This window comes from Garra rufa, chromosome 5 (assembly GCF_049309525.1).
Source record: "Garra rufa chromosome 5, GarRuf1.0, whole genome shotgun sequence".
Classification (NCBI taxonomy): Eukaryota; Metazoa; Chordata; class Actinopteri; order Cypriniformes; family Cyprinidae; genus Garra; species Garra rufa.
Window position 1 is genome coordinate 41,063,331 of NC_133365.1, and position 16,417 is coordinate 41,079,747.

Sequence of the window (16,417 nt, forward strand, 5' to 3'; positions counted from 1 at the left end):
GGGAGGCCCCTCATAAGACACAGACTCACTTGTCTCAGTTGACTTTCTCTGCCTTTTTGTCTCCAATGATTCAGATTCATCTTGATCCTGCAAACATACAACAGCTGTGGTAAAATTCAGTCACGGTATCTTAATAAAAAACTGTAAACAGAAATCAAATATCCAGCATTTAAAAAACTTACATGTAGCAAAATCAGACTTACCTTTTTTACTTTCTGTGACCTTACACGACCCTGCCCATGTACTGGTTCTGTAAAACATTTTGTGATTAAATAAGTAGAAATGAAGATAAAACAATCAGGAGCATTTAAATAATATAGCTTAAAAAATATGGCAACATTTACTGAAAAAATCACTTTAATCTACTTTGAAGTAGGTTAAATTTCAAATGTATCCAGTCAAATTGCAAATGTTACATAAATATAGGCTATTACACAATTGCAACAATAATACCAACCAATATTCAGCAGCTGTTTCTCCTGAGGTGTACTTTTGGTTTCCAAATTATCCGGTGTAAATGTGCTGGTTTCCAGATCGTTTGATGTTTTTTGCATGTTCTCCAGTGGTGTGATTTTTGCATCTGTTTGCAGCAACTTAACCTTAAGATCTTGAATTTCTGCATCTTTTTCTTTGATTTCCTGTTTTGCATTTTCAAGAAATTTGGATGCGTCTTTCAATTCTGTGAAAACTATATACACATTCAACAATTAAATCAAGAATGTTATATCCTATATTAAATAGGTATACACCTATATTTAAAAAAACGTTTTCCTGTTAGCCATGATGGATTCTAACTTCTGTTTTGATGCTGTCATATCTCCATGGAAACCCATGTTAAAACTGGGTGATAATATATACTAAATTACTTAAACTAAAACTTTTTAAATATAACTTAATGTTGAAATGTTCACAGGGTTAAGCTGTTTTGTTGCCGGCTGCCATTAAACTTTGTTTTGAGCACCAGCAAATCTGTCTGTGTCCGGCAGTGTATGCCTTGCATTAATGCTAAAGACTGACAAGAGAAAACTGTAAAATTATAAAATAATGTGTGTTATTATCCTTTTGTGGTCAAATTCCGCTGAACTTCACCCCAATCAGAAGCTGTGTGTAGGATATGAGTGCTCATCTGTTTTCAGTGCAGCTAATTACGACCTGGTTCATATCATCTACACACTCATTAAACACTGACAAGCAAGTCTGCAAAAAGACACTGTTAAGTGGTGAAACTCTACCCTGGAAATCCAGAGGTCTCGCGAGAGCACAATTTGAATTGTCTCTGCAAGACACTCTGGCATCGAGCAATGATCCACATTACTGCATTACGTAAGCAGTTCTGGGAACCAATCAAATCGGTGTATCTGATGTAGGCGGGCAAGAGGCGAGCTAAGCTGATGACGACAGCGCTGCGACGTCCAGAATCATTTAGTAAACAGATGAACACCAATTGTTTGAAATGGCTTTGGCCGCTACAATGAACGAGTTAGACTTTGCTTTTCATATAAAAGAGTAACAGATTACCACGCTCATATCATTCCTTTGTAAGAAGGACTTTTTTGCTGTTCCGCTGGTAGCTAAGCGTATGTGGCTTAGTGAAAACTTAGTGATTGGTCATGGCGTTATCCAATTGCGTGCAGAGAGAGTTTAAAATGCATGCTTGGTGCCACCCCTTGAGTTAGACCCTTTTCATTGCCCGAGGCCAGACCCTTAATCTTAATAGATTAGGGTCTAGATTTTTCCAGGATAGTGAAACTCTGCAGCCATGTTTTTTTTTTTTTTTTGTTAAAACAAGTTTTGTACTAGAAATTTGACTAGAAACACCAGAGCCAATCAAGTAAGACTTTCGCGTTCAGGAGAAAGGTGGATACACACAATATCATCATAACATAATGTTTAATTTCTTCTGTAATTGAGTCTGTGATATGGACATCTGATTTCTTGGGCAAAAGAAATGCTTTGTTTCTTTAAGGTGCTCTTTGTCACTTTGTTTATTTTATCTGTCCTGATCCATGAAAAATCCCAACAAAAAAAGATCTAGTAACAAACTCGTAACAAAACTTACCTGCCATTAATGCAGATTTTACCATTTTCTTTTCATAAGTCTGTTTTGAAACAGCCTGTTGATGAAAAGAAAGATTTAAAGGATTCATGTTTGATAATGTGAGGGAAACACACATGAAAACACTATTATTTTTATACTTATTTACACTGATATGTCAATGTTTCACTTCTGTCTGAAGCTGTTAGTAAATTATGCTTGATACTACTGTCTAAAATTACAATTAGAAATACAGTTCACAGACAAAAGGTTACATAAACCTTGCTAAATCTACAATTTTTTTTTTATTTTTTTTTTATTTAGTACTGACCTGAATTAGATATATTTTACATTTTGCATGATGCAGCATTAAGAATTAAGGTAACAACACAGTATTAAGAATTAAGTGTATGAAAACTTTTGGTCATTTTTTATGAATTTAACTATTATTTTCTCTTTTGGACTATATGTAAATGTCTTTTATTGATTGATTGATTGATTGATTGATGAACTTTATTAATCCCAAAGGGAAATTAAATCGTAATGGCAGCTCAATACATCAATAAACACTTATTGTATCAATAAACAATACTGTACATGTGACAACAATACACTTTGACAACACAACTTCTCTAGACAGACAAATTATACACTCTAATAGCGCTAGGTAGAAATGATTTCCTATAACGTTCCTTCAAGCAATGAGGCTGAATGAGCCTTTTGCTAAAGCTACCCTTAAGATTGTCCAGAGTCTTATTGAGAGGATGAGTTTCATTGCCGATGATCGCTATAACAGCTTTGTCAGCATTCTATCCTTAGCTACTTCCTCCAAAGGACTAAGCTCAGAACCGACAACAGATTTAGCCTTTTTGATGAGTTTGTTTAATCTGTTGGCATCCTTTGTCTTAAGTCCCATACCCCAACACCCCACAGCAAAGAAGATAGTACTCGCCACAACAATCTGATAAAACATCTTAAGTTTCCTGTTGCACAAATTGAAAGACTTTAGCTTACTCAAGAAATATAGCCGACTTAGGCCCTTCTTATAAACAGCTTCGGCGTTGGTAGACCATGCCAACTTGTTGTCCAACTCAACTCCCAAGTACTTATATGATTTCACATGTTCCACATAGGTCCCCCCGATGAAGACTGGAGATGGTGGGGTCTTATTCCTGCTGAAATCTATGACCATTTCTTTTGTTTTCGCCACATTTAACTTCAAGCAATTTACCCCACACCACCTCACAAAGCCATCAACCAACTCCCTGTACTCATTCTCCTCCTGGTTCTCCACACAGCTTACTATGGCTGTGTCATCCGAGTATTTTTGCAGATGACATAACTCAGAACTGTACTTAAAGTCTGCAGTGTAAATTGTAAACAAGAAAGGAGATAGCACAGTTCCCTGGGGGGCACCGATATTACTTATCAAACGTTCAGACACACATCCATGTAGTCTCACAAACTGAGGCCTGCACGTTAGATAATCATGGATCCAAGTGATTAATGAAGCATCCACTCGCATCTCGTCCAGTTTTGCCTTCAACAATCTTGGCTGAATAGCATTGAACGCGCTGGAAAAATCAAAAAACAGGATGCGAACTATGGTGTTAGGTCTATCCAGTGAACAATATGCCTTCTGCAGCAGATAGATAGTTGCATCTTCCACACCCACCCGGGGCTGATAAGCAAATTGCAGAGGGTCAAGTGATGGATACACTAGCGGTCTGAGGTATGCCAAAACCAATCTCTCCATAACCTTCATTAAGTGAGAGGTTAATGTGATGGGTCTGTAGTCATTCAGTGCCTTAGGATGTCTATTCTTAGGCACTGGAACCAGACACAATGTTTTCCATAGCAATGGTACTCTCTGAAGATTTAAACTCAAATTAAAGAGGTGCTGAAGTACTCCACACAGCTGGTTAGCACATGTCTTCAACACTCGTGGACTAATATCATCCGGTCCAGCCGACTTACTCTGATTTAAGCTTCCCAATTCTTTTCTCACCATGTCGGCTGAGATATATAATCCGGTCTGACGTGGAGATGGCATAATTGGACTGAAAGGGACGCCAGAGTTTGTAGAGGACAACGAAGAATATGAGAGTGATCTGGAAAAGGTCAGTGAAGCACTAGGAGAAGGAGAAGGGGGGCCAGCAGGAGTAGAAGAGGTAGTAGATGCAGAAGTAGAAGTAGTAAAGGTAGCATTGGAAAAATGGCTACTAGAGGTTGAGGAACCCGTATCAAACCTGTTAAAAAACAGGTTAAACTCATTTTCTTGTTGTACATTACCCTCCACAACACCTCCAGCTTTTCTCTGAAGACCAGTAATCTTCCGTATCCAATTCCACATATCCCTAGGCTTGTTGTTATCTAGACTGTCCTCCAGTTTTCTTCTGTAATTATTCTTGCTCTCCTTAATTCTTCGTTTTAATTCTCCTTGTACTTGCTTTAATTGAACCTTATCTTTTGACCTAAAAGCTCTCTTCTTTTCATTAAGTAGAGCCTTCAGATCACTGCTCACCCAAGGTTTATTATTAGGGTAACAGCGGACCTCCTTCTTAGGGATGGAACAGTCCACACAGAAATTGATATACTCAGAGACACAGTCAATTAGTGCATCAATATCATCACCATGCGGTTCATACAGGACATTCCAGTCGGTGGTTTCTAGTGCACAACGCAGTGACTCCAAAGCATCATGAGACCATGTCCTCACAGTTCTCACTATAACTGGTTGCTGCTGAACAACAGGCCTGTATGATGGTGTGAGCAGTACTAAATTATGATCTGACCATGGAGGGAGGGCAGAAGAAATATAGGCATCTTTAATATTTGCATACAGCAAATCAAGAGTCTTATTTTCTCTTGTTTTACAGTTAACAAACTGGTAAAAAGTTGGGAGTGTGGAGGAAAGAGATACATGATTAAAATCAAAATCTATCTAATATTATGTGAAATATCTTATTCAGGTCCGTACTAAATAAAAAATAACATGCATTTTGTATGATCCCTCTTATTTTGGTAAAATAACATTTAGCAGATTCTGCAAGGTATGTAAACCTTTGACCTCAACTGTATATTTCTTGAATAGATCAAAATAAAAGCTCTCTCACCTTTTCAAATGTTTTTGGAGGCATTTCAGTTCCTTCATGGGCCTTTAATGCTATTGGGAAACAAAGATCAACTGAAGTTTGTTTAGCAAGCATAATTAAATAAATAATAGAGAGAATATCATTTCACAACAAATATATAAACCAAATTTCCCCTAATAACATAACATTTAAACACTTACAGTGAGAATAATCATCATTATTGTTTCTCCTCTCTGCCCCGCCTTTCTAAAATACGTTGATTTGTACAAAGCTCATTGCTCTGAAAAGCAGTGTGTGCAACACACTCAAATATGTACCAGTGCTGCAAATACAACTTAACCACTGATTTCTAATTGTGTTTTCATATGGAAGGCCAAATAAAGTACTATAACGTTTGCAATGAAACAGAATCTCCATAACATGATGGCGGCTGCAACAATACTAGAGAATAAAAGTTAGGCCTTTTTCCTTTGCACGTACATTTGGGCGGTGTTGTGCACATTTTTTCCACACCGTGACGTGTTTGAATAAGCTGTTTTAGGAAGGTGTGGCTAAGTCTTAATTTTTATAAAGAATATCTCTTTGGGTTTGAGACTTTAATCTTTGCAAATTTACTGATCTTACATAGGCACAAAAAGGTTGTAACACTCTAAAGACAAAGGAAAATATGAAATCACATCATATGACCCCTTTAAGCAACATTATGACCTGATGTGATCTGAGAGACTGTTTGTTGCTTTTAGTAAATGTTTTTCTGCTCATCATATTAATGGATCTCATTTTGGATTTCAACAGCTAGCATGAACCGTATGTAGGATTGTGGCCAAAACTGGTACTGCAACCACTTTCAAAATACTGTAGAACGGTGTATCCCCTCCCCCTGATATGATACTCCAGATTTCAGTTTTTCCTGAGAGGAAATTAGAGCTGATGTAGAATTAAGCTACATGGAATACTCACATAGTTTTACTGTTTTCTCCTCGGTTCTGTCTCCACTGATCACCTGACACAGGTAATCTCCACTATCTGACTCTCTGACATCCTTCAGTTCCAAGGAAACATTTCCTCTCTCTATCTCCTTATTCAGTGCCACTCTGCCCTTACAGAGCATCCCTGGTATCATCTGTCCATCCATATAGAGACACACACAGTCTGTCTCCTTAAACCACCTGATTTCCATGTCAACAGCACTAATTTCAGGAGACAGGTGACATGGTAGAGTGACATCAGACCCAAGTTTAACCTCAGCACTCTGCGATTCACAAGGGATGATAAGGTGAAACTCATCTGTAACGGAAAAGATTGTGGACTTGTGTAAACACAAAGCAAATGTTTACATTTATTTATACAGTATTATATTGTATTAATAATATGTAACAAAACACAAAGTCCATGCCAAATGGGCATAGCCTTAAACTCCAACAAGGCGAGTGTTTGTGTATAATTCTTACTGCTGTGTGTGCACTTGGATAGGTGAAATGCAGAGCACAAATTCAGAGTATGGGACTCACTTTTTAGCCCTGCCTTTAGTTCCATTATACCCATTGCATTTATAGCATAATAACACCACCACCTTTGTTCGATCACACACTTATTTAACTCTGACAAGCAAATTACTGCAAAAAGAGGGTCACTGCAACACTGTAAAGTAATGAAACTCTGGAGCCATTTGCTTTTTGAAACTACTTTCAGAGGTTTTATGTTTAACCCTCTACTGCACGGTGTTGCCATATGGCAATGATGCTCTTTATGTTCATTTCCCTGCCACTATTTTTTTAAGACAGACATTCTATTTTTTTGTTGGAAAGATAAGACCTTAGTTTAGCCAATGATGTGCTTTGGTTAAGTCACATAACTTGCAGTGTTTTTCTGTGGTGCGATTTCTGACAGACTGATGTCTATTGTGAGTAGCTGCTGAATGCAAACGAAAGCATCAAAAAACACAGGATCAACTCGTGTCACATCCACAAAAAAATCAGAGACATCACCTCCAGCAAGTTATGACATATTCACCACTCAAAAAAGTTTATGAAATTTGTTTTTTGTAAATCGATCAAATGTATGTGTTGCCAAATGGCAACACTGTACAATAGTGGAATGTGCAATATTACATTTACATTACATTTACATTTATTCATTTAGCCGACGCTTTTATCCAAAGAGACTTACAATTGGGAATACAACAAGTGATTCATCCTAAGGAGGCAGATCAACATAGGAAGTGCTCAAAAATACCATATATCAGGCGTTGTTAGAAGAGTGCAGGCTAGAAGGAGAAGATCAAGAAAGAGAGGAAAAACAGAGAAAGAGAGGAAAAACAAATATTGCAATAGTTTAGCTAGCTAGGAAGGTCGGCTGTGATCTTTTAAGTTGTAACAATAACAACATTAATGCTAGTAATATAATGTTGATTAGTGGTATGTTAATGGAATTCGTATTATGGATAAAATCAAATTTTAATGGCAATGCTACTTTTCATTAGATATGAATACAGGGAATAGTATATCAGTGAGCGCCACCATGTTCTATGGCAATGGAAAGAAGAAATATGAATTTTCATGAACTGCAATGCTTTTGGTTTTATACCAATGTTTATGATACATGATAATACAATATTATAATTGTTTTCAATAATATTCAGCAAGAAAGAATGGAATAAATAAAAGCCGTTGGAATATAAGTTGTTGAAAAGTATACAGTGCCTTGCAAAAGTATTCATACCCCTTCATTTTTGTCACATTTTGTTTTGTTGCAGCATTATGTTAAACTGCTTTAAATTAGTTTTCCCCCACATCAATTTACACTCCACACACCATAGTAATGACAAAGCAAAAAATTAAAATTACAAATTTTACAAATGTATTAAAAATAAAACACTAAAAAAAAGTACATTGCATAAGTATTCATACCCTTAACTCAGTACATAGTTGAAGCACCTTTACAGCCTCAAGTCTTTTTGGGTATGATGCGACAAGCTTTGCACATCTGCATTTGGCAATTATCTGCCATTCTTTGCCTCACCTTTTCACCTCTCAAGCTCTGTCAGCTTGGATGGGGGATGACAGATATTTTCTAGAGTCCTAGTTGTTCCAATCTTTTGTTATGGATAATGGAGGCTACATGCTTCTGTGAACCTTCAATGCAGCAGATTTTTTTCTGAACTCTTCCCTAGATCATTGCCTTAACGCAAGTCTGTCAATGAGCTCTACAGGCAGTTATCTTGACCTCAGGACTTGGTTTTTGCTCTGATATGCATTTTCATCTGTTAGACCTTTTCTGAGAGGTGTGTGCCTTTCTAAATCATACTCATGCAAATGAATTTGCCACAGTTTAACTCCACTCGAAGTGTAGTAACATCTAGAAGCAATATAAATGCTCCTGAGATCCTTGAGTGTCCCAGAAAAGGGTATGAATACTTATGCAATGGGATCTTTTCAGTTTTTTATTTTTAATACATTTGCACAAATGTTAAAAACCTATTTTTTGCTTTGCCATTATGGAGTGGGGAGTGTTGATTCGTGTGGGGAAAAAAAAAAGTAATTTAAAGTAGTTTAACATAAGGCAGCAACTAGGGCTGGTCCGAATACCATTTTTTGAGCTTTGAAGCTTCGGTAGTAATCAACACCGAATATTCGAAGCTTCGGTGGGAGGGGCTGAACATATTCTTCTCTCTAATAAAGGCAGGAATCTCTGTATGTCTTCTTGTTTGCATTTTTATTATGTCGAGAACAGTTCAACCAAACGATTTTTGCTGTGGACCCAAGGGAGTGCAGTGTTGCATTTTGGTGCAATATGGACACATAACACGTTCAGAATTACTAAATTTTAATAGAACATTGCGAGTTGGAAGCGGCGCGCCTCAAGCAGGCAGAGCTTACATGCTTTGAGAACGGACACTGCGTTAGTGATAAAAAAAACACAAATGTCTGTTAAGAGCAATACTTTTAATATGGTAGCCTAACATTTTTTAACAAACAAATCACTCCCAAATCAGAAATTAGCAGCACAGTAATTACTGACACCGTAAAGCGTAGGCTATTTAAATAAAAGAAGAAAGAAAACAATGGTGCGGTGTTTATATATAAATTAATTATTTATATCTAAATTATTTATAAATAAATATATATACATTATATATAACGTTTGTGTATATAGGCCTATAAATAAAATACATATGTATATTATTTTGAAACCCAAAATAAATGAGGCTCAAACATAATTAACAAACGTGCGTGTTTATTTGAGCAATTCCGCCAGTGTATAAGCAGCTTACAAAACGCTAAAATAAATCAAATAAATAATACATTTAAATATGAAACTATAACATCAATAAGAATGTTAAATAGGCTATTAAACACACATTCATTGCAAAAATTCCTAAAACCTCGCCCGGAACTTGTCCAACAGCTCATCAGAATTACTAGCCCGAGTCCGTGTTATGAAGCAGATGGGACAACAAGGTAAGGATTAATGCAGGTAATATTTATTATTAAGCAGCAGTGCCGGAGATCAGACGAGATCCAGATATGGTGAGTATAACTGAATTAGAAAGACTTGAGCCAGGTTAAAGAGTGATGACGATGACTGATCCTTTTCTTTGCAGATGGCAAGACAGGAAGACTCCAGGAACGATCGTCGGAGGAACTTTGGAGAGTCCGTGAAGGTTTTAACAATGACACATGGAAGGTAGGATGAATACGATACTGTGGTGGGAGCTGAAGTCTGTAGGTGACGGGGTTGACCTGTTCCAGGATGTTGAAGGGACCAACAAACCTGGGACTTAATTTCTTAGAGGGCAGTCGCAGACGGATATCACAAGTGGAGAGCCATACTTTATCGCCTGGGACATATTCTGGAGCCGAAGTCCTCTTCCGATTCGCGAAGGTTTTCTGTCTGCGTACTGCCCTCTGCAGATGATGATGTGCTTCGTCCCAGACCCTCTCGCTCTCCCGGAACCAGTAATCCACTGCGGGGACCTCAGATGGTTCACCATTCCAGGGAAATAACGGAGGTTGGAACCCGAGGACACACTGGAATGGTGTGAGGCCGGTGGAAGGTTGCTGCAGTGAATTTTGAGCATACTCTGCCCAGCCCAGAAACTGGTTCCAGGAGTTCTGATGGTTATGGCAGAAGGTCCTGAGGAACCGCCCCACTTCCTGGATCTTCCTCTCCGTCTGGCCGTTGGTCTGCGGTTGGTAGCCAGAGGAGAGGCTGACTGTCACACCTAGGAGTCGGAAGAACGATCTCCATACCCGGGATATGAACTGCGGACCTCGGTCCGATACAATGTCTTCAGGGATCCCATACTGACAAAAGACGTGATTAAACAGGAGTTCTGCCGTCTCCAAGATAGTGGGTAGTCCTCTCAGAGGTAGTAACTTGCAGAACTTGGAGAATCGGTCCACTATGACAAAGACGCAGGTGTTTCCATCCGATGCTGGCAAGTCCATCATAAAATCCACTCCTAGGTGTGACCAGGGGCGGTTCGGGATTGGCAAGGGATGGAGCTTTCCTGCAGGTAACTGTCTGGGACTTTTGGACATGGCACATTCCTTACAGCCTTGAATGAATCGCCTCACATCCCTTGCCATACCCGGCCACCAGAAGCGTTCGGATAGCAGCGAGAGGGTGTTGCTGGTCCCGGGATGTCCAGTGCCCAGGGAAGTATGGATGGAGCGAATGAGATCTACCCGTTGTGTCCTTGGGATGTAACGACGATCAGGGAGACAGCCCGGCGTAGGTCGAGGTTCAGGAGTGGCGACACTTGGAGGAGCTGACCATTCAATGGGATTAACAAAAATGTCTTGAGGGAGGATGTTGGTGGGAGGCTCAGGAGAATCAGGGGAGTCGTGGATTCTGGATAATGCATCTGCTCGTACATTCTTTGGACCGGGACGATAGGAAATGGTAAAATGAAACCTGGAGAAGAACAGTGCCCACCTGGCCTGACGTGGGCACAGTCTTTTTGCATCACGGAAGTACTGAAGGTTTTTGTGATCCGTTAGTACCTGAAACGGGTGATTGGCTCCCTCCAACCAATGTCGCCACTCCTCCAGGGCGAGTTTGATAGCCAGGAGTTCTCGGTTGCCGATGTCATAATTCCTCTCCGCTGGGCTAAACTTCCGGGAGAAGTAGGCACATGGATGGAGTAAACTAGGGGTTCCGTGATGCTGGGAGAGAACTGCTCCAACTCCCGAGGTAGAGGCATCCACTTCGACGACGAAAGGGAGTTCAGGATCAGGATGTCGCAGGATGGGAGTTTGGGTGAAGGCTTCCTTGAGGGATTGGAAGGCTGCGGCGGCTTCAGGGGTCCAGACGAGTTTCGTCGGTTTTCCCTTGAGCAGGTTGGTTAATGGAGTTATGATGCTGTAACCCTGAATGAAGCGTCGGTAAAAGTTGGCGAAACCGAGAAACCTTTGGAGCTCCTTGATTGAAGAAGGTCTGGGCCATGAGGTGACAGAAGATACCTTCCTCTCGTCCATACGGATACACTCACGGTCAATGACGTATCCCAGGAAGTGAACGGATGGACGATGGAATGAACATTTTTCTGCTTTTAGAAAGAGCTGGTGTTCCCTGAGTTTCTGGAGGACCTCCGCAACGTGGTGGCGATGTTCGGCTTCACTCCGGGAGTAGATGAGGATGTCATCTATATAGACGATTACGAATTGATGGAGAAACTCCCGGAGGACTTCATGAATGAAGTTTTGAAATACGGAAGGGGCGTTCACCAGGCCATAGGGCATGACGCAATACTCATAGTGGCCGGTAGGGGTCACGAAAGCCGTCTTCCATTCATCCCCCTTCCGTATTCTCACCAGGTTGTAGGCGCTGCGGAGGTCCAACTAGGTGAAGATGGTGGCAGACCGGAGTTGTTCTAGGGCCGCGGGGACAAGAGAAAGGGGATACTTGAATTTTACTGTACTTTGGTTCAGGACACGGTAGTCGATGCACGGCCGCAGCCCTCCATCCTTCTTCCCCACGAAGAAAAAGCTGGATGCTGCGGGAGAAGTGGAAGGGCGAATGTAACCTTGACGAAGAGCCTCTTGAATATACTCCTCCATGGCCTTGGTTTCCGGAAGTGACAACGGGTAGATTCTTCCCCTGGGCAAAGGAGCATCAGGAATCAGGTCAATGGCGCAGTCCCATGGCCGATGGGGAGGTAGCTGGGAAGCTCTCTTGGGGCAGAAGACATCCTGGAATGAGGAATAGATATCCGGGATCTTGGTGGATTGTTTCTCCAGGGGACTTTCGATCGATGTAACATAGACCGGGATAGATCTTGGAACAGGGCGTGGGATTTCAGGAAAGCAGGCTGGAAAGCAGTGGGATGTCATGTCCTGACATTGCCCCAAGAGATGATGGGATTGTGCTTCACCAGCCACGGGCGCCCCAGAATGATGCCCACATTGGCGCCCTCCAGAACCAGCAGTTGGATTTCCTCCTGATGTAGGACTCTGATTTGCAGGTTGATGGGTTGACACTTTCGATGGATGCGGGGTTTTGCAGTGATGGAGCGTGTTATGGGTTGAATCTGGTAGATGCTCGACGAGGCTTCGGTTCGGAGCTGTAGCTGGCGACAGAGGCTCCCCGAGATGAAGTTTCCCGCTGACCCGGAGTCAATGAGGGCGTGGGCTACAACAGAGGACGTGGGTGTGGTTAACTGGACACATGTAGAGAGAGGATACATCTTTCATCATCTGACTGGATAACACCCACCGCTGTTGGAACTGGATGAAGGGGGCATTTCATCCGAACATGCCCACTAGCTCCACAATATAGACACAAACCCCGGGTCAGCCTTCTCTGTCGCTCAGCTGCCGAAACTCTACCAGATTCAAGAATCATGGGTTCTGGTTCTGGAGGGTTGGCGGCTTCGACTGGGAGGAGGAGTGCCTGAGACGATGGGTCCGATTGAGACTGATAAGATTGCATGCGGTCAGAACATCTGATGGATTGTTGTATGAAGCGCTCTAATCCCATAGCGTCATCCAACGCAGCAAGTTGTAGGCGAAGACGGGGTTCGAGACCAAGACGATAGGTGGTCATCCACTGGCGGCGGCAAGAGTACGGAAACGCAAAGCATACTCGTGAGTTGACATCGATCCTTGTGACAAGTGATAGAGCTGCTCACTTGCTGATATTTCCCCATCCGTACGGCCAAACACTTCCTTGAAGTGGGAGATGAACGCCTGGATGGAACGAGTGGCCGGGCCGCTTTGCTGCCAAATCGAATCGGCCCACTTCCTGTGAGAAGAGAGGTGATAAACGCTATTTTAGACTGATCTGTGGGATAGAGCGCAGGTTGCATAGAAAAGACTAGAGAACATTGCAGCAAAAATCCATTGCACTCCTCCGCCCCGCCTGCGTAGGGCGCTGGTCGGGCCATGGGACTGGATGGTAGAGGTTCCGAAGAAGTGCATGATGGAGTGGGTGCCGGTGGTGCGGAAGGCGTGATAGATGGCGTGGACAGTAAGATCTTTCTCAGAGAGTCCACCAATTCCTGGAACGGATCCTGAGCACTCATGCTGCTTACTGTAATAGGTCCGGGCTTCCTTTTATGAAGCAGACGGGACAACAAGGTAAGGATTAATGCAGGTAATATTTATTATTAAGCAGCAGTGCCGGAGATCAGACGAGATCCAGATATGGTGAGTATAACTGAATTAGAAAGACTTGAGCCGGGTTAAAGAGTGATGACGATGACTGATCCTTTTCTTTGCAGATGGCGAGAGAGGAAGACTCCAGGAACGATCGTCGGAGGAACTTTGGAGTGTCCGTGAATCCACGAATCTACCGCTGACTTGGAAGTCAGCTTTACGGCCACACACCGCTGAGGACAGGAACTGGGAGGACTGGAACAAGACAGAGTTCAGGCAAGTATAATCAGGTAAATTTTCAGATAGTGATACTCGTAGTGAGAGACACTAACAGTCCGCTTCGCGAGAACGAGCCCGGACACTGAGTGGTGTGTGGAGAGGGTTCTTATAGTGCGTAGATGATTGAGTGCAGGTGCGCGTGAATTAGTATTCAGGTGACAGTGATCTTGGCGTGATTGTGGGTGTAGAACATGACCAATCCGTGACAGTCCGACTGGAACCGGTCTTTTTCTCTTTCTCTTCCCATTACACAGCTACTGTTTTTAATAGCAAAGTGATTACATTTATTTTCATTTATTTAGGTTATAATGTTAATTTAGAAATATATTTGGAACACTTTTTATTTGTTATATTTAAGTTTTTGTTTTAAAGTAACGAACAAGCGGCCAGCGGCAGACTGATCAATTTAGCCCTGTCAAGTCATCACGATTTCGATTAAAATCCATAGATATAAAAAACTTAAAGCATATCACAATATTAGTTGAATCTTTTAACCTAGATAAATGTGTGCTATTAGGTGCATATCCAATCGTTTGTGCGGAGAGTAAAGCTGAAGCGCGCTTTGCTGAACATGGAGGTGCCGGTGCGATGTGAAACTTCATTTTTGCTCATAAAGGTAAGACTAATATATCATCCAGAACTGAATTTTTTTTTTTTTTTAAATAATTCAAATCGAAAACAAAACTCTTTCATTAGCTATAGGCCTAATCCATAAATATGCATTTAGGTGTTAAAGGCGCGTCCAATGAGCAAATGGCGAGTCAGGATCGTCAACTTCATCTTTGTGTCAAATACTAGTTTATTAATAAATAATTCAAATATATCCTTACTTTTTCCCTGACACATTCATGGTAATTATTTTTGCTGCTGCGTGCATTTAAACACGGAGGCATGGTTGTCATTGCTACAGTCACAACCCTAGTTTTGCTTCCACTATTCAAGTGGGCCCGACTGTACTTTATAGTGTCTCTCAAATATTGCTCAATAATATCAATAATTTTGCAAGGCACTGTATAAAAGGTGTCATTTTTAAGTTCTGTGTTAAAGCTTATAATACTGCAACACCAATTAAATCAACACAAAAAACATTTCAAACAACAAAATTATTAATTATTGTAACGCCAAGCGAGCAGAGGGAGCCCTCACCTGAGTACTGACTGCCCACGCTCCCTCTGCTGCTTCTACTGTCACTTCCTGTTTGGTAGTAAAGACACTGACCATGTGCTCGCTCTTCGCGAAGTATTGCCAGTTAAACCTGCCTTACCGAGCGTTCTTTACGTCTGACTACCTGTTGTTGTTTTGCTTTGTCCTTGGATTTACAAGTTTACGGATTACCCCTTCGGATTGTTTGCCAGATTGGACTGCATTTACGGTTTGAACCTAGCCTGCCTCCTCTCTATCGTCTTTTGGATTATCCCTGTTGTTTTGTTGGCTCGTTTGGACTGTCATCACGTTTTGGACCCACTGCCTGCCTATTTACTATTGTTTCTCGGACTGCCCCGCTGTATTGTTTCCTGTTCGGACTGCCTCTCTTGTTAATGACCTTTTGCCTGCCCTTCTGTACTTTGCTGTTTCGGCTATTTCTAATAAACGCCCGCATATGGATTCCAACTCAGCCTCAGCGTCCACGTTACAATTATAAGGAAACTACTAATAAGGACTATAAGGAAATCCACTATTGGATGTTGTTGCCATATGGCAACATATCATAAAGTACCTTAAAAAAAAAATGTTTACATCACTTCAAGTTAAGCCATTCTAAGAAAAGAAAAACAGTCAAATATTTTTTATAGGTCTATCATAATGCGTGCAGTAGAAACCCCAGAGCCCAGAAATGTAATGCATTGTTCTGATATGAGTCGGGTGAGGCTTCCTCATTCAGGAAAAAGGTGGATACATGCAGTATCATCATAAAACCATGATGATATATCTGAATATGGATCATAGCCATACTCTAGACTCCAGAGGTGTACTACATTTAACAACAAATACACTGTTGATGTAATTTATCTGGATGAATCCCTGCTCATAATAATTTTCAACATGATAACAATTCAGTAAAAGTACTCTGTTCATTTACATTTTAAAATGCCAGATTATGAATTACATCTTAATAAATGAAAGCTTATTAAATCACTTCTTCATGCCAAGCGGTTGTATGTTCTGAAATATTGTTCTGTAATACTCATGACTAAACATTGTGGGACATTGTTATTGTGGGAGGCCCCTCATTAAACAGACTCACTTGTCTCAGTTGACTTTCTCTGCCTTTTTGTCTCCAATGATTCAGATTCATCTTGATCCTGCAAACATACAACAGCTGTGGTAAAATTCAGTCACGGTATCTTAATAAAAAAACTGTAAACAGAGAAATCAATTATCCAGCATTTAAAAAAAAAAACTTGCAT

The 16,417-nt window shown here is 40.9% G+C and overlaps 1 protein-coding gene across 2 annotated transcripts in view; it reads right to left on the reverse strand.

The window, feature by feature from the left end:
* LOC141335357 (uncharacterized) overlaps nucleotides 1–16,417 on the reverse strand; it is a 42,518-nt gene that overhangs the window by 13,698 nt on the left and 12,403 nt on the right. The window contains exons 8-14 of one of the 2 annotated variants that reach the window (XM_073840785.1): nucleotides 16,255–16,312; nucleotides 6,091–6,417; nucleotides 5,152–5,201; nucleotides 2,060–2,114; nucleotides 458–688; nucleotides 204–250; nucleotides 30–87 (exon numbers count right to left, since the gene is read on the reverse strand). In XM_073840785.1, the coding sequence (XP_073696886.1) occupies nucleotides 30–87; nucleotides 204–250; nucleotides 458–688; nucleotides 2,060–2,114; nucleotides 5,152–5,201; nucleotides 6,091–6,417; nucleotides 16,255–16,312 (826 nt within the window). The remainder of the gene's footprint in view (nucleotides 1–29; nucleotides 88–203; nucleotides 251–457; nucleotides 689–2,059; nucleotides 2,115–5,151; nucleotides 5,202–6,090; nucleotides 6,418–16,254; nucleotides 16,313–16,417) is intronic. The other variant, XM_073840787.1, reaches the window with a different exon arrangement.